This window comes from Eleutherodactylus coqui, chromosome 7 (assembly GCF_035609145.1).
Source record: "Eleutherodactylus coqui strain aEleCoq1 chromosome 7, aEleCoq1.hap1, whole genome shotgun sequence".
NCBI classification, from domain to species: Eukaryota; Metazoa; Chordata; class Amphibia; order Anura; family Eleutherodactylidae; genus Eleutherodactylus; species Eleutherodactylus coqui.
Window position 1 is genome coordinate 2,424,203 of NC_089843.1, and position 19,060 is coordinate 2,443,262.

Below are 19,060 nucleotides of genomic sequence, written 5' to 3' on the forward strand. Positions count from 1 at the left end.
CTCCATGTAGTGATCCGTGTCTCATCATCCACAGGAGTACACAGTAGTGAGGACGGCGCCTGTGACTCCCATCACCCATCTCCAGGAGTCAGGAGGGTGGAGCCCCATCACAGCTCCTCCCCCTCACTCCCTGATCCAGAAGGTCCTTGACCTCACCAACAAGATGACGGAGCTGCTGACAGGAGAGGTGACTACGGGGAATGTGGGGGGACATTATACCGGGGGGCTCTGGCTGATGACAGGAGAGGTGACTGCAGGGAATGTGTGGGGACATTATACTGGGGGGCTCTGGCTGATGACTGGATATTGTGTTGTCAGGTTCCTATAAGGTGTCAGGATGTGGCCGTCTATTTCTCCATGGAGGAGTGGGAGTATTTAGAGGGATACCGGGATCTGTACAAGGACATCATGATGGAGGACCACCGGCCTTGTACATCTCACGGTAAGAGGAGAACTTCCTGATTATAGAGGAGAGCAGGTATGAGGGTCACCTAGACTCACCCATCATCACATATACAATGTATTCAGTCTCTGGTTATTACCTATAGATGGATCCAAGAGTAGATCCCCACTAGAGGGATGTCCCAGCCGTCTGTATTCCCAGGACCGTCCAGAGGAAGATGTCTCGGAGAAGCAGCAGGTAGGTGACACTGAAGTCTCACCAGGATCTCACCATAAAGTGATGGAACCAAGGACCACATTACATGTTCTTCTCTGTTTAGGGTGATAATCTGATGGATATTAAGGTTGAGGTTAAAGAGGAAGCAGAAGAGCTGGATATAAGGGCTTATCAGCAGGGTAAGGAGGGGAGACTCATTGGGGTCACCTAGATGCTCCCATCATCTGCACATCACATGCTGATATCTATTCCATCACCCTGTGCTTCCTATAGATGGACTCATGGAGAGAAGCCCACCAGAGAGATGTCCCCATCCCCCGTATTCCCAGGTCAGTTCAGAGGAAGATTTCCCGGAGAAGCAGCAGGTAGATGATGCTGAAGTCTCACCAGGATCTGACCATAAAGTGATGGAACCAAAGAGCACGTTACATGTTCTTCTCTGTTTAGGGTGATAATCTGATGGATACTAAGGTTGAGGTTAAAGAAGAAGCAGAAGAGCTGGAAATAAGGGCTTATCAGCAGGGTAAGGAGGGGAGACTGTCATTGGGGTCACCTATGTTATTGCAGCTAATAGAGCTCCTCTTACGTTCACCGCGTGCGCCAAATTAGATATTTAGAAGTTTTGTGCACAGAAGGTAACAGATGCCCCCAATGCTCGGTATCGGGCCGGACGCTGCTGATTGATTCAAAGGAGTACAATCCAGATCTAGTTGAACAGGACACACCCGTTATGCAGTAAAAGGTAAGAATCCCCCTTCCCTGCACATCATGTGCCAAGACCCATGCGTAGGGGTCTACAGCCCAGAATCAAACACACACCAGTGTACAATATTGAACCAGTTAACCATTTAACTGCTAGCTTTTTTTCTGTGAAGGTGGATACAACAGTGTGTATATATGTAATGTGTATATGTGTGTGTGTGTGTATATGTATATGTATATGTGTGTGTTTGTCTAGTCTGATTTAAGAAACATTATTATTACAACAGTCCCTCCTTTTTAGTTTTTTATAGCAGTTAGGTGAACGTCTACTGGTAGCCAGGTACTTTCAAATGCCCTAGTGGCAAGTGCCGGTATTCCTACACTACTTCCCCAGATTCCCCAACTGACATTCCCATAGCATAAACAAAAAGTATAGGAAGGCACTGCAAGAAAAGAGGGTGGATTGAAGCTGAATCTGCTTTCTGAGTCAGTAGACAAAGGCAAAGCATCATCATACATAACAGGGACAGCCTTATAGAACAGGGACAGCCTTATAGAACAGGGACAGCCTTATAGAACAGGGACAGCCTTATAGAACAGGGACAGCCTTATAGAACAGGGACAGCCTTATAGAACAGGGACAGCCTTATAGAACAGGGACAGCCTTATAGAACAGGGACAGCCTTATAGAACAGGGACAGCCTTATAGAACAGGGACAGCCTTATAGAACAGGGACAGCCTTATAGAACAGGGACAGCCTTATAGAACAGGGACAGCCTTATAGAACAGGGACAGCCTTATAGAACAGGGACAGCCTTATAGAACAGGGACAGCCTTATAGAACAGGGACAGCCTTATAGAACAGGGACAGCCTTATAGAACAGGGACAGCCTTATATAACAGGGACAGCTTTATATAAGAGGGACAGCTTTATATAAGAGGGACAGCTTTATATAACGGGGACAGCCTTATAGAACGGGGACAGCCTTATAGAACGGGGACAGCCTTATAGAACGGGGACAGCCTTATAGAACGGGGACAGCCTTATAGAACAGGGACAGCCTTATAGAACAGGGACAGCCTTATAGAACAGGGACAGCTTTGTCAAGAGTCTCAGATAAATCCTTGAAGGCAGGAAGTAATGCAGCAGCCAATAATAGCAATGTCAGCAAGAATAGTCACTAAGGTTCTAGCAAAAGATGAAATCCGGTGGCTCCATCTGCCGAAAGTATCAGTCCACCAATCATCAAAGGGGGCGGAGATGCCAGACTTTGCAGCTAGTTCTTAGAGAAGCCAGTTAGACCCTTCAGAGCCTTAGTTCTGGAACCAAAGCTGTGAGAGAGATAACGGATTGAACAACCTAGGAGAAGGCATATGTTCATCATGGTGGGAAGACTCTCTTACAACGAGACGCTTGTATCCAATTGGATTTGTCCTTCCAGCTGAACATCTCTAGCGGTGGTCGGGAACCCTTGTTATGGAACGTCGTCTGGGTTCTAGAGCTTTACGGGCGTGTCTTTTGGTAACGACCCAACCGCCTCGTTTCACAGAATGCGTTCCTTCTACGTTGCCAGGATCTGGAAGGGAAGCACTAGAGAATATACACTAGTTATCTCTTCACATAGACCCAATCTCCGGGGAGCAGGTCATGGGTCTCCGTGTCAGTCTCTGGATCTGGAAGGGAAGCAAACACTCGAGAATATACAATAGTTAGGTCTTTTGTGAGAGCAATAACACAGTTTGTCAGGCTACCAGGCTGCATCTGGACTTATCACAGTAAATACAATCCTAACCTTGGGGCCGACCCAAAAAGTACCTCATATGGGCTGAGGCCTATGCTGTCCGGTGTGTACCTTACGGAGAAGAGTACCCAGGGGAAGCACTTGGTCCATGGTCTACTGAGCTCTGCCATGGCCTTCTGGATCGTGGTTTCTAAGATACCATTTAAACGCTCTCTGCTTTACCACTTTTACCACTGCTTTGTGGATCGTACGGAGCATAAAAGGCCAGTTCTACCCCCAACACTTTCATTACTTTTTACCACCTCAGATCAGTTTTTGGTGGTGGTGTTTGTGAGCGGGTATGCCAGACTGGCAGTTGCAAGAAGTCTACTGAAGACGCTGAAATGGGTAGTCCGGACAGGGGGTGCACTGCATGGGAGCCTATACAGACCTCCCCACGCTCTGTGCACAAATCAGGCAGCCCTGTGTGTTTAGCTGCCGTGACGCTAAATCCTGGTGCAGACCAGTGACTAGCGGCCACATCTGTCATAGATATTTGTGACAGGTATGTATTCCCATGGGAGGCTGGAGCCATGATGAAATAAGGGCCTGTGGAGACAAGGCTTGTTGGATACCATCCATGTATCTCCAGGTGTCTCTCTGCCCCTCCTGCTGGTTCCCAGTGTTCCTTTCTCCCCCCTTTGGTTGTCTGCTTTTGTAACTGCATCAACAGGTCATAATCCACCAGGGGTGACATCTGAGGGGGTACCTGTACCGCCCGAACCCCTGTAGGATCAAGTCTTGGCTTCTGTGTGGCTGCCTTCACAGCCTGATCCGCTGGGTGACTTGTGGTTGCCTCCTTTGTGCCATCCTTGGAGTGGCCTGTTGTTGCATGTTCAGGCCACTCTCCCAGGCAGCAAGAGGGCTTCCATCAGTGCATGTACACCTTTTCTGTTTTTAATTGCTTTTTCATTTGCTTTCAAGAATGACCTCGCTCTCCAGATGGGTCTGTAGGCATGAGCAATGCCATAGGCATAGTGTAAGTCCGTGTAGACGTTTGCCACTTTCCCATGAGCATGCTTGCATGCTTTTTCCAGAGCTCGCAATTTGGCTTCTCGGGGTGTCATGTGAGATGGAAGAGGTTCGGCTTTGACCACATCATGTAAGGAGAGCACAACATAACTTGTATAGAGCCTGCCTTCTTGACCAAACGTCGATCCATCGACAAAGAGTGCAAAATCAGGGTTATCTAATGACTGATCAACATGACTGATCCCCTGTCTTCTGGGCCATTAGCTAGTGCATAGTCATGTGTATCAAGCTGAGAGAAAAACACGATCAGGTGATTATTCCCACGTTCTTCCTTTTCCAGAGGTAGCTGGACTGAGGGCTTTGCAATGCTCACATATTGAGTGGCAAGAGCAGAGCGCACTGTAGGTAAAAGTGACATTCTGTGGAGCATAGTCTGAGCGAAGACCTAGGACAGTGTTCTAAATACTGTCATTTGTAAATTGAAAGCTATCCCAGAACTTATGTATTTATTTTTCAGCTGCAGTTAGTGTTTCGAACACAAGAGGGCGCAACAGGGTGAGGGCATGTTGAGTAATATGCTACAGGGCGTTGCCAGACAATCTGTACTGGAATGCCTGTGGAGGCAATGTTTATCACTGCTTGTCCTGAATTAATGAATAGAATCACAGCTTCAGTGAAAACTGACACTGATACACACAAAGGCATAGAAATAGAAGAAAAACAAAAATGTGTCTGAAATTGACATCCTACTCTGCGCAGTCATTAAAGTCTTAGGGGGAGAGATTTTTATCTCCAGTCAATATCTGCATCACACATTTTACATTTATCACAGCTTGTGGACTTGTCATTAACTCTCCTCCGTCCGTGCGGTCAAGTCTGACTCATATAAATATTAAGAACCATATAATCCTCCACACACAATGTTTACTGCTGTTACAAATTTCAGGAAATTGTGGATCCACTGGACCAACCAAACCAAGCTGAGGACGGTCCCTGAGTGGTTGGTAGCCGACTCCTCAGATAGACGTACTGTAGGCAGGGAAAGGAGAACTGACTAGAGATGAGCGAGCGTACTCGCTAAGGCAAACTACTCGAGCGAGTAGTGCCTTATGCGAGTACCTGACCTCTTGTCTCAAAAGATTCGGGTGCCAGCAGGGGAGAGCGGTGAGTTGTGGGAGAGAGTGAGAGAGAGATCTCCCACCCCCCACCCCTGTTCCTCCCGCGCTCCCCCGCCGTCAGCCAAATCTTTTGAGACGAGTGGGCAGGTACTCGCGTAAGGCACTACTTGCTAGAGTAGTTTGTCTTAGCGAGTACGCTCGCTCATCTCTAGAACTGACCCTTGCTGCAGGGAGAATGACAGACCCCCCCCCCCCCCCCACCTATAAGCAGAGTGATCGTCTTCATAAGCGCAGCCTTGCGCTGGAACCTTGGGTCTAACTATCCCTGCAGGGGAGAAAACTCAGAACCAGAAGGAAGTAGCAGCAGACAGATGCAGGAATACACACATATATAGACAGAACTGGCGACAATGCCAGCTCAGAAAGCCTACAGCAGACCCACAGAGGCACAGAAGCATGGGATAGTTCACACACAGCACAGTAGGATGCAGACTAGGACATGAACGCAGTAGGAGGCACACCGTTCATACCAGGACATAAATATATGCTTGAAATAGGCACAACACAGAGAAGGCTGAGCGTGAAGAACGAACATCAATTGAAAGGCATTAAAGTGCATAATAAACCCCTCAGGTGAGCTCAGAAGGAGAGCTGGGTAACCCTCTCAGTGCTGGACAAAAGCAAACGGAGAGCAGAGGGATGCTAGCAAATGATTGGAACAGCAGATTCTACAACTCTCCTCATCCACATACGAAGGCATTCAATCGCTACCACCTCCCTCTGGAGTTCAGGTTATCAGAAAAAGCAAACAAGAAAAACATTCAACCTTTAGCTGTTTGTAATATTACAGCTGTACAGCAGATTCCACAGCGAACACCAGTATCACTAATATTTTCCCATAATAGGAACACTCATGTCTCACATAAAGGTCATCAACAACTCATTTCTCCTACAGGACATTATCACACTGAAAACACAACAGTAACACCATCTAATAAGTATACACAGGTCCAACCAATCACAGAACTAACGTACACAAATAACAGCAAGAATATACCTTAAAATTCCTATTTTTAAGACCGTATAATTGACTTGATTCATTATAAGTTTCTATTCCATTCACAGAAGCAGTGTACCGCTGTGAGATTTACAAAGTCAGTCACACACTCCTATCTAACTATGAGGCTGGGAGGAAAGGAAGGAAGTCCTTTGCCCACAGCTCCTCACAAGCACACATTCCTTCTTGCGCTCAACTCTGAAGGGGGATAAAGGGGTTTGTGCAGATCAAGCATTAACTACATATATCTATTATCCTACATCTTTTCCTATGTATCTATAGGTGACACAATAACACTCTTATATTGTCTCAAGACTATGAAATTTTCACATATTGATCCTTTTTTCTCTCTCTGAAAGTTTTCTTTACTGCTGTCTGCTATCTTCTGATTTTTATACTGCTACTGTCGCCCATAGTGACCTGTCCCCTCACTGCGGACACTACCGGTATATTTGGTCTCTGCAAGCTTGAGCAATCGTCCATCCACCAAAATTCCTTCACTATCAGCTAACATATTTTCCAAACCTTCTCTTCTAAACAGTCCGCTTTTATTATCAATCATTTCCTTTGCAACAGATTGCACTATTTCTTCAGCTGTAAACATCCTAGCGTCATCTTCCACTTTAAAGTCAGCGTTACCCATTATTTACGTCCGGAAAGAAACCCCCTATGGTCTGCTTTCACCATCAAATACTTAGCAGTCTGATGCCCAGAGCAGTTAAATTAACCTTGAGAATAAATGTTTCTTATCTTCATCATCCTCAATATTACCGTTGCCCATTATTTACGACTAAAAGCAACCCTTTATGGCCGATTTAGCAATCTAATACCCGAAGTAGTTAAACTAACACAAAGAATAGATGTCTATATGGCAGAAAAGCCATAAACCATCTCTTATCTCCAGTAATTCCTTTAAATCCTCGTCAGAATCTACAACAAAGGAACAACGCTACGATGATGAGAATTATCTGCTGTCTAACGCCAACTTTTATCCAGCAATGCAACACCGCAAAAGCGCAGCGTGAACGTACATGGGGTTCTTGTCTTATAGATGAGCAGATTAAAAGTAGGGGGAACCTATTAGGATCCACTCAACCCAACTCACCTAGATGCTCCCATCACATGCTGATATCTATTCCATCACTTTGTATTTCCTATAGATGGATCAAGTAGTAGATCTCCACCAGAGAGATGTCCCCGTACCCCGTATTCCCAGGACCGTCCAGAGGAAGATGTCTCGGAGAAGCAGCAGGTAGATGCCACTGAAGTCTCACCAGGATCTGACCATAAAGTGATGGAACCAAAGAGCACGTTACATGTTCTTCTCTGTTTAGGGTGATGATCTGATGGATATTAAGGTTGAGGTTAAAGAGGAAGCAGAAGAGCCGGATATAAGGGCTTATCAGCAATGTAAGGAGGGAAGACTGTCATTGGGGGTCACCTAGATGCTCCCATCATCTGTTCATCACATTCTGATATCTATTCCATCACCGTGTGCTTCCTTTTAGATGGACTCATGGAGAGAAACCCACCAGAGAGATGTCCCCATCCCCCATATTCCCAGGACCGTCCAGAGGAAGATGTCCTGGAGAACCAACAGGTAGATGATGCTGAGATTCTACAAATTCTCTATAGGTTGATGTAATGCAGCTTTCTACAAGACTCCTCCAGCCGCCTGCAGTAGACGCTCTAGTCCATCTTGTTGTTGTTGATAGATGACGCTCCTTCTCATCGATGACCAACCAGGGATGGACAAGAACAGAAGGAACATGGCTGCGGGGATATTAGACCTCACCCTAGACATGATCCACCTGATAACCGGAGAGGTGAGAGCTTCATATATCACTCCTCTCTGCTAGTAAAGCAGGTAATGACTGGAAGGTGAAGGATTCTTGGCCTCCATGTAGTGATCCGTGTCTCATCATCCACAGGAGTACACAGTAGTGAAGACAGCAGATATGACTCCCATCATCCATCTCCAGGAGTCAGGAGGGTGGAGCCCCATCATAGCTCCTTCCCCTCACTTCCCGATCCAGAAAGTCCTAGACCTCAACAACGAGATGACGGAGCTGCTGACAGGAGAGGTGACTGTGGGGAATGTGGGAGGATATTCTAGCTAGGGGCTCTGGCTGATGACTGGATATTGTGTTGTCAGGTTCCTGTAAGGTGTCAGGATGTGGCCGTCTATTTCTCCATGGAGGAGTGGGAGTACTTAGAGGGACATCGGGATCGGTACAAGGACATTGTGATGGAGGACCACCGGCCTCGTACATCTCAGGGTAAGAGCAGACCTTCCTGATTATAGAGGAGAGCGGTGATGAGGGTCACCTAGACTCCCCCATCATCACATATACAATGTATTCAGTCTTTGTGTTCTGAGACTAAATTTTAAGAAAACTATTGCAGAAATGCCCCTCTGCTATTAATTCGGTCAGTACTATATAATGATTGATGGATAACTGAGAGGTCACGAAAAATTCTGACTCCTTGTGGGGAAAACCTTCTGTATCGGCAGTAGATATACTTGTACGTCATCATTTATCTACGCGGTCTATGGTCCTCATAACATTCAGTTCTATTCTTCGCCTGTGATACAACATAATTCCTGCTGTGTGGATACTATCACATCACCGTACAGATGGAAGAGAGCCTTGTGCTATGAGCTTACATCCTAAAGCCTAGCTTCTGTGGTAGGTGGGCCCCATGGGGTCTCTTGGTGCCAGTTTAATGGATATGCTGCAGTGTTTGGGAGGTATTCATATGATCTAATACTGTGAATTTATTTTCAAAGGTCTTTTTTTGACGTTTTATGAAAACATATTGAAGCAGCAGTAAAGCGATTGTCCGGTTGTCGGTCAACATTGCCCTCATAGTATTATCCGTATTAAAATCATAGAGCAGCACTTACCCCTCATCTGCCACGGGCATGCAGAGCTGTAGCCCTGTCACCCTCTTGGTGGTTGTTGTGAAAGATGGTGTCACCAGAAGTCACATGACTGCCGTATCCAATGGGAGTTGGCAGCTTTGCCGTCCATCAGCCCTTACTAATATTCTGGGTGTCATAATGCCAGGAGTTCAGAATGGTGGCAGTGCAGCCCCCGGTGCCTCCTCCATATCCGTGAAATTGTCTTTCTAAAGTCTAATCCTTTGGTTGTAGTAAAGGATTGCTCAAAGTGCGTTCTTATACCATAAACATTGGTTGTCGCTGGAGCCCACATTCTCTTCCACCTTAACCTTGGACACTAGATTCCCTCCATTAAATACTAAATCTAAAATGTTCTTTTGTCTTGTTGATGACCTAACAAGTTGTTTTAGAGATGCCCTTTAAGTGCCTCTATGAAATTCCTGCTCCTACTGGTAAATGCACTAGGGACACTCCAATCTATATGTTCAAATCGCCCATTATTACAATAAATCGCTTTATTACCATTTGAATAATTTCATCAACCAGCAGGTTATGGTAATCCTCAGTTTGCCCTGTAGGCCTATATGTGACATCAATTCTAATCACCACTCCCTCTATAGTTTTCATGCAAACGCAGAGGGTTCCTCATTTCTTTGTATTTTGTATCACCGTTGATTTAAGAGCTTCCTTGACATAAATAGCTGCTCCTCCCCCTTCTTTCTACTGGCTCTTCTGTACAATGTGTACCCAGGCATGGCTATTTCCCAGTCATTGCAATCCTTGAACCATGCCTCTCTTATGACAATCAGGTTTAATTATCCCTGGATATAAGTCATTGTGAGCTTGATGCTGGTTCAGGTACTGGTAGACACATGTGAGTTACCTTTGGCCTTTGATCTGGTCGTTCACAGATTGTGAAAGTAGGAGTCAAAGTTGTAATGACAGCGTGGTAGAAACAATATGCCATTTTACACCGCAGCTGGTACTCTGCTCAGCCAGATCCCCACCAACTGAAACATGAGGGAGCCGGCCATTTGTGCCAGGATAGAGATTGTTGTGGAGAGACAATCCTAGGTCTGTGCTGGGCCGGATACACTTGTGGGTTAAGCCATGAAAATTCAGGCTATGCCTGTGTGAGCAAATAAGAGTGTGTCAAATGTGCATTATGTAGCAGCACATGATTAGTACTGAGTTGGCCAATGTATGCACTCACTCCTCGACCCCCCCCCCCCCCCCACAGTCTGGCTTCCGACCTCAACACTCGACAGAAACTGCCCTTACTAGGGTATCTAACGACCTACTGACAGCCAAATCGAGGGGCGATTACTCCCTACTGATCCTCCTCGACCTCTCCGCAGCATTTGACACTGTTGACCACAAACTCCTCCTCAGTATGCTTCGCTCCATTGGCCTAAAGGACACTGCCCTCTTCTGGTTCTCCTCCTACCTATCTGACCGCTCTTTCAGCGTCTCCTTTGCTGGATCCACCTCCCCTCCTCTTCCCCTTGCTGTTGGAGTCCCCCAGGGCTCGGTCCTCGGCCCCCTCCTTTTCTCTATCTACACAGCCCCTATTGGACAAACCATTAAGAGTTTTGGCCTCCAATACCACCTGTATGCTGATGACACCCAGCTATACACCTCTGCCCGTGACATCTCTGCACCCTTCCTCCAAAACATCACCGACTGTCTGTCCGCTGTCCCTAACACCATGTCCTCTCTCTACCTAAAACTAAACCTCTCTAAAACTGACCTGCTGGTATTTCCACCCTCCAATAACCGACCTCATCCTGACATCTCCATCTCAGTGTGTGCCACCATAACTCCCAGCATGCCCGCTGCCTTGGGGTCATATTTGACTCTGATCTCTCTTTTGCCCCCTACATCCAATCTCTGGCCCGAACATGTCAGCTGCACCTCAAGAACATCACAAGAATCTGCTCTTTTCTCACCATAAACACGCTAAAAACGCTCACTGTCGCCCTCATCCACTCCCGGCTCGATTATTACAACTCGTTGCTGATAGCTCCCATACACAGCCTTGCCCTTGTTCCGTGCTCCTGTGTTCCCTGACCAGCTCCACCCTGTGTTTTTCCTAATTGGTATCTACTGGGTAAACAGTAAAGTTAGTCCTGGCGTTATCCTCTAGTTGGCCTGGGGCTCAGCCTGGACTTCACATATCAGTGGCCGGTGGGTGTAAGTCAGAGCAGGACGGGCTGATTGGGCGTACATGAAGCAGATTACTGCAGATTCTGCTGTCGGTCAAGGCCTAGTATCCTGGATCACAGCGAGCGGCCATGGAGATCTGCTGGTCTCCTGAAGATACTGATGGCATCAGGTGGCCGGCGGCCTGTAGAGCTCGGCTGATGATGGTTCGGATCAGTTTCATGTCTGTGCACCCAGGATGGAGGCAGATTGTAATGCTTCTTGCTGGGATATAGAACAGTGTGTCTGGAGCGCCTCCTGATGCTGTGAAGTTAATAGCACAGTGTATCATCATAGCCCTGGGGGACATTAATGGCATTTATCTCAGTAGAGGCTACTTGGCTGAAACCACATAAAATGTAAGATTGGGGATAAAGCTGGGGATTTTGAGTTTTTATGCTTAATCTAAGTTTATTGGTTTTTGTCACAAAGCGGCAACCGACACATACGGAGAACAACATAATATAGGCAAACGCAGGTACATGGAGAGGAGGAGCTCCAGTAATATGTAGCATTAGTCTATTGAAGTAGGTAGTGTCCTTACAAGGTGTGACCTGTTACTAACAAATATGAAAGAATAGAAGCTGAGACTGTAGAGATAGAAGATGAGGAAGGGAGAATGAAAAGGAAAGGGGGGGTTATGTATGAAATAGACACTTCAAGCAAATGCCTGAAAGGCAGGAGATTGCTGAAAGAGAACCCAGGGGCCCCATGGAGTAGAAGGTTTCTTTGGTATGCACGGGTCCTCAGCCTTCAACTCTTCCATTGCCATTATTTTGTTCATCTCCCTGTACCATTCAACATTCAAGGGTACTTGGCGGGTTTTCCCGCGTCTCGGAATAACTGTGTGTGCCGCTGCCAAAAATGGTGTAAGAGGTCTTTCTTGATAAAAGCACTTGAACCAGGTAATGGAGAGAGGATTGTGGTTAGCGGTGCTGCAGTCAAAGTAACTCGTATATGTAGAGAACACTAGCAACTGCCAGCTCCCTCTCCCAAGGGTTCATGAGCGGGGATCACAAGAGGAAGAACCTTTTAGTAGCCAGCCAAAAATTTGTGAGAGCCAATGAATCGGAGGCGAGTTCTTGGTGAATAGAGACTCAAGGAGAGTTAAAGGGCATGCGAAGTCGGAGTTGGGTATGTTGGAACAGAGGAAGTGTGAGAACTGGATATAAGAGCACCAAGAATGAGAGACTTCAGGGTAAGATTGTTGTAGATCTGCAAAAGAGGGTATCCTGGATCTATGTTGAACCTGATGTACTCTTGTATCATCCGAGAGGGGCCATCTCAAGAGGTTCTTGGCCTGGAGGCATCTGTTCATTCATTTGAGGAATGTAGAGTAGATCGGGAGCGACAGTGTCTGGAAGGTGATATCATCCGAGACGGGCAATCTCAAGAGGTTCTTGGCCTGGAGGCATCTGTTCATTCATTTGAGGAATGTAGAATAGATCGGGAGCGACAGTGTCTGGAAGGTGAGCTGTATCAAAGTCTCTGGGGAAGAGGTGATCGTTGGGAGGGAGTGGAAAGGTCAGCCAATTCACAAGATGCATCTTCTCTAATCCTAGTAACTGTGCCAAAGCCGCTGCTTGATCTGGAGAATGTAATGAAAACATAGCTCCGTTCTTCCGGATAATGGAGGTCCCCATCAATATGTTGTGTCTAACTCTGTGATTAAACTGAGGAGGGGTTTAAGGAGAAGCCTCATCACTAGAATCCTCCTTGAGACTTGAGGGAAGAATTGAACCTCATGTCCCAATAGTAGACGGGGCCCTGTCTCCACGCCTGTTGCAGAATCTCCTTTTTTTCGCATTGAACTCTGCAAAGAACGTCTCAGGAGATCAGGCCATCCGTTCAGTGAGGACCAGCCATGCTATGTACTCTAGCAATGATGATGTTTGTGGATTCTAGGCAACTTAAGATGTTGTTAGAGCGCAATCACAGTGGGGTGAAGATCATTAGGTGAGACCGTTTCAGGGATGCCCCGTAGTTTAATATTTCACCAACCTCTGTTCTTCTACTCATCCACCTGGAGTGATAGAGACCTGTTAAAATCGCATTATGTGAGTAGTGATTTCTCAACAGAAGTGGGTCCACAAATGTCACCTGCTCTTGCGCAGATAGCTGCTGAGACGTAGAACGTAATTCTGCTTGGAAAACCGCCAAGGCGTTCTCTTGGAGTGATTCAGCCCTCTGGATCATGAATGCAAAGTCCCATTTAATGGGAAACTTGCTGAAGAGAGCCAATAGGTCCTCAAATCTAGGAAGACCTCTAATACCTTCCACATGATGGGATGTTGAGATGGAGGCTGAGGAAGAACGGGTGGAGAGCAGAACCTCAGTGGAGCTGTGGATGGAGGAGGAGAGATTCTGGTGGTGGTAATATTGTTCTCTGTGACCATCCTGCCAGAGAAGGGAGCGCACTCTGGGTTTATTGCTGGTCTGTAGGAAAGCAGGAACTCACCCCTGGACTGAGAGGCAGAAGAACCTTGTGGTGCTAAACTGATCTACTGTGCAGGAACAGAGACCCGCTGCTTCTGATTGCCTAGCAGGGCAGAGGGGGAGATCTCAGGGGACAGGGTCAGTCAATGTGAGCTGTAGAGTGCGCAGCGGTACCATATTGCTGCTGGGCGCATAATGAGAGAAGGCTTGTGGGGACTGAAGGAAGCAAGAGATACGCCTCTTCCCAGCCACGATAAGTCTCAAGCGCTTCCCCATTGTAGCTAGAAAGAACTGGTGCTGGAGGGTTAGATGTTAGGGTTGCTGTTTCCTTTGTCGTGGTGCCCGGCTCAGGAGCCCCGCTACAAACTAAAACCTTGTTCACATGGTCAAGTCCCTAGTGGAACTGATAATAAAACTAGAGGAGCGGTGGGATTTACTTTCTGTATATCCTTAAAGGGGTTGTCTCACTAAAACATCTGCTATCCACATGCCCGATTATAAAGAAAAAAAAAAGGTTAAAAGCAAGACGGCCTTGTAGGAAATAAAAAGAATGATAAAAGAGGACTCGCCGGGTGTAAGCGGCCTGTCCCACCTGTGGTCCGCAAAGGCATATAGATCCAAGCAACATATCTGAGAAGGAGAACGCAGGGGAGAAGACCCAAGACGTCTGGAGGAACCTGTCATGGAGGCAGAAGGGTGTGCAAAAAATAAAATAAAATCCAGCGCTCAGTGTTGGCTTAGAAATCAATGCCATGATCCATTTGGTGAAGTACGGCAAATTTCGAAATGCTCACTTGGAGGGGGGGGTTGGAAATCATCAGCACCCCCCTCCTTCCCCTCCATTGTCCAGGAATGCTAAACAATAGAAGGTGTTCTCCCGAAGCACCAGGCTCGATCCAGTGATCTATAACTAAGATGTACTAGATTGCTGGTTAGGGGATTATTTAGAGGGTCACTTTGTATTTGTAGCGGATATCTAATATAATGTCTCCCTCTCTCCCTCATCCCAGCGCCTGCCTGAAGCTCAGCAGCGCCGCCCATAGATGTAACAGTAGTTTTTGAGTTTTCATAGCATAGCAGCGTGACCAGACCTCCCGCCGTGACACAATAATGTAGCTACAAGCCTTGTATCTTCTGAATAACAAATATGTAACCAAATAATGGCAGTCGGCTGTTCTCGTATTTCACATCTTTCGTTGCTATCTTTGGAAGGAACATTGTACAATAATGAGCAACGGCCTGGCCGGGGCCACATCACATTTCAGGAAGCGTATAATGGTGTGGGGGGGGGGGGGGTTCCCTCTCTCCCAGGGCTGCCACCCCGAGGGGCAACTATACCAGGAATTTAGATTTAGGTTAGTAGGCTACCCCCGCTGTAGGAAAGGCATAATCCATGGAGTCCATATACTAAGAGACGCATCACTTTCATCTTCTGCTATCGAGGTTAGCTTTTCGTTGATCAGATACCAATTCATTCGGCGTTTAACTTCAGAGAGGTCCAGAGAAGCTCTACGCCAGGAATGGGCAATGGTTTGTTTTGCAGCCAAGAAAAGAAATCAATTTTCTGGCGTTTGGGGGTATGTCTCAATCCAAAGTCTTTGACCCTGGGGCAGGACCACCATATGTGGAGCATGTCTCCAGGGGAAGAACGACCTCGGAAACATCCTTAACAATAGTCAGGGACAGCGTGTGCGATTCGGGTGGGGACCAAATACTAACGTACAAGGATTTTATATGAGGTTTCCAACATTAATATGTTACGGACACCACGGTTGGTGGGTCTCCAAATCTGAGCCCACTCCTCCTCACTCAGAAGGTCCCACAAGTCCTGCTACCATCTAGTTATATATGATAAGTGTCTGTGGTACGCAGTAGGAATATATTTCAGGGATGAGACCTTTTGCCTACGGATGTTTAAGGCAGAAGGATTGGAAGGGGGGGAGGGTGTTTGGAGGTTTTGTGTTTCTCAATAGAGAGGACGACCAGTTCTTTAACTGTAAATAGCAGAATATTTCTGAGGATGGTACGTCCTTGTTTTTCTGTAGGATGAAACGTAGTCACGCCTTCCCATGAGATTAAGTGATGTACCTCAGTAATACCTCTTTTTGTCCAGCTTTGAAAAGCTAGAGGGGAGTCGTGGCCCGGCGGAAATAACTGGTTACGTAAGAGGGGCAGGTGAGGGGAGAGCAGATTCCCGGAGTATTTTATGGAGTCCCAAACTCTAAGGGAATGTTTTATAATTGGGTTAGATATTGTGGGCCTGTGAGTCGGGGGGATCCATAATAGTGAATCTACTGTGAGGGGGTGGATTTCCATGGCCTCTATGGAAAGCCAAAGAGGGACATTTATGGTGGAATGTAGGGAAGCTAGCTGGGCAACCTGGGCTGCCTGGTAATATTTTGTTATATGTGGCGTTCCCAAACCTCCTTGTTGCCTATGCCTATACAAAGTGGATCCCAGATAAAGCGGAGGGTCATCTGTTGAAGTGTTTTCAAAAAATGCCCAGGAACCTGAACCGGAAGAGCTCTAAAGAAATAGAGAAGTTTAGGAAGGAGCGACATCTTCAAGGAGTTCACTCTCCACATCCATGATATGTGGTATCAGTCCCAGCTTTCTAATAGTAGGCGAAGTTTACGGAGGAGTGGTAGATAGTTTTGTGTGTATAACATATCGTAGGAATTAGTCAGGCTCCCATACAACGGGTTAACCCTTCGAGCACCAGGTGAGTTAATTGTTCACCTTTCACATATTATATGCAACAAATTGCCGGAGGCGCATTGTGACCTTATATAATTCCATGTCTTGTTTTGAGGACTGTGTTGCTCATTGTATGATAAATGATAATGTTTTCCTTCTTCCAGGTAAAGACTGCATGAGAAGGGGACATGGAATCTTCGCATATTCTGATTGTGGAAAACCTTTAGAAAAGTCAAATCTTTCCATCCACAATGGAATTCATATTGATCAGAGGCCATTTACATTTTCAGAGAGCGGCAAATGGTTTACTAGGGAAGCCGTTTTCACTGATCATCAGACAACTCACCCCAGGGAGGAGCCATATTCTTGTTCAGAATGTGGAAAATGTTTTAGCGATAAATCATATCTAGCAAAACATCTAAGAATTCACACAGGAGAGAAACCGTATTCGTGTTTAGAATGTGGAAGATGTTTTACTCATAAATCGAATCTTGCTGAACATCAGAAAAGTCACTCTGAGGAGAAACCATTTTCATGTTCAGAATGTGGGAAAGCTTTTAGACAGAAATCATGTCTTATTAAACATCGGAGAACTCACACAGGAGAGAAGCCATATTCATGCTCAGAATGTGGAAGATGTTTTGCCTTTAAATTCCCTTTTGAGGAACATCTGAGAACTCACACTGAGGAGAAGCCATTTTCATGTCCTGAATGTCAGAAATGTTTTACCCATAAATCAAGTTTTGCAGAACATCTGAGAAGTCACACAGGAGAGAAGTCTGTTTCATGTTCAGAATGTGGGAAATGTTTTAGCAAGAAATCACATCTTGTTGAACATGAGAGAATTCACACAGGGGAGAGGCCGTATTCATGTTCAGAATGTGGCAAATGCTTTATGCGTAAAGATTCCCTAGAGATTCATCAAAAAATTCACATTGGAGAAAAGCTATTTTCATGCTCAAAATGTGAAATGTGTTTTACTCATAAATCTTATCTAGTTAAACATCTGAGAAATCACAGAGGAGATAAGCCATATTCATGTTCAGACTGTGGAAAATGCTTTAGACGTAGACATACACTTGTAGAACATTTAAAAATTCACACAGAGATGGAGCCTTATTCAGTCCCCGAACATAGTAATGATTTTAGTCAGAATTTAAGTCTACCTCTAAGAAATAACACTAGAGAGAAGCAATATCCATGTTCAGAATGTGGGAAGTGTTTTGCATCAAAATCACATCTTCTTAGACATGAGAGGATTCACACAGGAGAGAAGCCGTATTCATGTCCAGAATGTGGGAGATGCTTTAGCCAGAAATGTACTCTTGTTGCACATGAGAGAAGTCACACAGCAGAGAAGCCGTATTCATGTTCAGAATGTGGGAAATGTTTTACCCAGAGATCAGATCTCACGAAGCATCACATAAAACATGAACCACTTCATACCAGAAAGAAACCATTTTCATGTTCTGAATGTGGGAAAACTTTTGGCAAGAGATCTGCTCTTGTTATACATTTGAGAGTTCACACAGGAGAGAGTCCATATTTATGTTCAGAATGTGGGAAATGCTTTAGCAAGAAATCTGCTCTTGTTACACACAAGAGAATTCACACAGGAGAGAAGCCGTATTCATGCTCAGACTGTGGAAAGTGTTTCACAACTAAATCAATTCTCATTACACATAAGAGAATTCACACAGGAGAGAAGCCGTATTCATGTGCAGAATGTGGGAAATGCTTTAAAGTCAACCATGCCCTTGTTGCACACAAGAAAAGTCACGGAGAAGAAAAGCCGTATTCATGTTTGGACTGTGGGAAATGTTTTACGGACAAAGATTCTCTTATGGAACATCTGAGATCTCACACAGGAGAGAAGTCCTTTATATGTTCAGAATGTGGGGAACGTTTTATGCTTGAAAGTCATCTTGAGAGACATCAGAGAATTCACACAGGGGAGAAGTTATTTTCATGCCTAGAATGTGGAAGTTGGTTTACCCAAAAGTCAGATCTTGTGGAGCATTTCAGAATTCACACAGGGGAGTAGCTATTCAGGATATGGAAATGTTTTTGCCAGAAATCAGGTCTTTTCAACCCTAAAGGACAAGACCCTTTTTTGGTGGTTTTACAGACCTTTTTTTTCTGTGACATATAGGGCTATTTTATTTTTTAAAATTTTGTTTCACTTAATTTTTTTGTTTTATTAGAGGTAAAAAAAAAAAAAGTAGTATATTTATACTAAAATAAAGTACAGGATGAGTTCCTCCTTTTGGTTCGGGTGTTTTGATGTATCATTTGCATAGTCCCAGATTACAAGGCGTATTTGGCAACTGCCTTAGGTTTGCTTCGGCGGTGGAAAATTTTCTTTATGTATCTTTATTTACCCTGTAATTTTTTTTACTTGGATTTAAAGAAAAAAGTTAGAAAATTGTCTCCCATGATGTCATAAGACCTCTAAGGGACACTCGCACTATTTATTTTAAAGGTCTCACTTTTCCTCTGTAATTGGGGCATCCACAGAAGCCCCAGTTACAGGGAAAAACATGCTCCCTGTAGTTACAGTAATCACTAAC

At 45.5% G+C, this 19,060-nt stretch overlaps 1 protein-coding gene across 6 annotated transcripts in view; it reads left to right on the forward strand.

The window, feature by feature from the left end:
- The window catches only part of LOC136572304 (zinc finger protein 665-like), a 26,147-nt gene extending 7,385 nt beyond the window's left edge, over positions 1–18,762 (forward strand). For 3 of the 6 annotated variants that reach the window (XM_066572768.1, XM_066572769.1, XM_066572767.1), the window contains 13 exons: positions 35–187; positions 319–442; positions 549–640; positions 723–798; positions 893–984; positions 1,067–1,142; positions 7,411–7,502; positions 7,585–7,660; positions 7,759–7,850; positions 7,966–8,076; positions 8,182–8,334; positions 8,406–8,529; positions 16,655–18,762. In XM_066572768.1, the coding sequence (XP_066428865.1) occupies positions 35–187; positions 319–442; positions 549–640; positions 723–798; positions 893–984; positions 1,067–1,142; positions 7,411–7,502; positions 7,585–7,660; positions 7,759–7,850; positions 7,966–8,076; positions 8,182–8,334; positions 8,406–8,529; positions 16,655–18,534 (3,141 nt within the window). In that variant the 3' untranslated portion in view covers positions 18,535–18,762. The remainder of the gene's footprint in view (positions 1–34; positions 188–318; positions 443–548; positions 641–722; positions 799–892; positions 985–1,066; positions 1,143–7,410; positions 7,503–7,584; positions 7,661–7,758; positions 7,851–7,965; positions 8,077–8,181; positions 8,335–8,405; positions 8,530–16,654) is intronic. The other 3 variants (XM_066572770.1, XM_066572771.1, XM_066572772.1) reach the window with 3 other exon arrangements.
- The last annotated feature ends 298 nt before the right edge of the window (positions 18,763–19,060 follow it).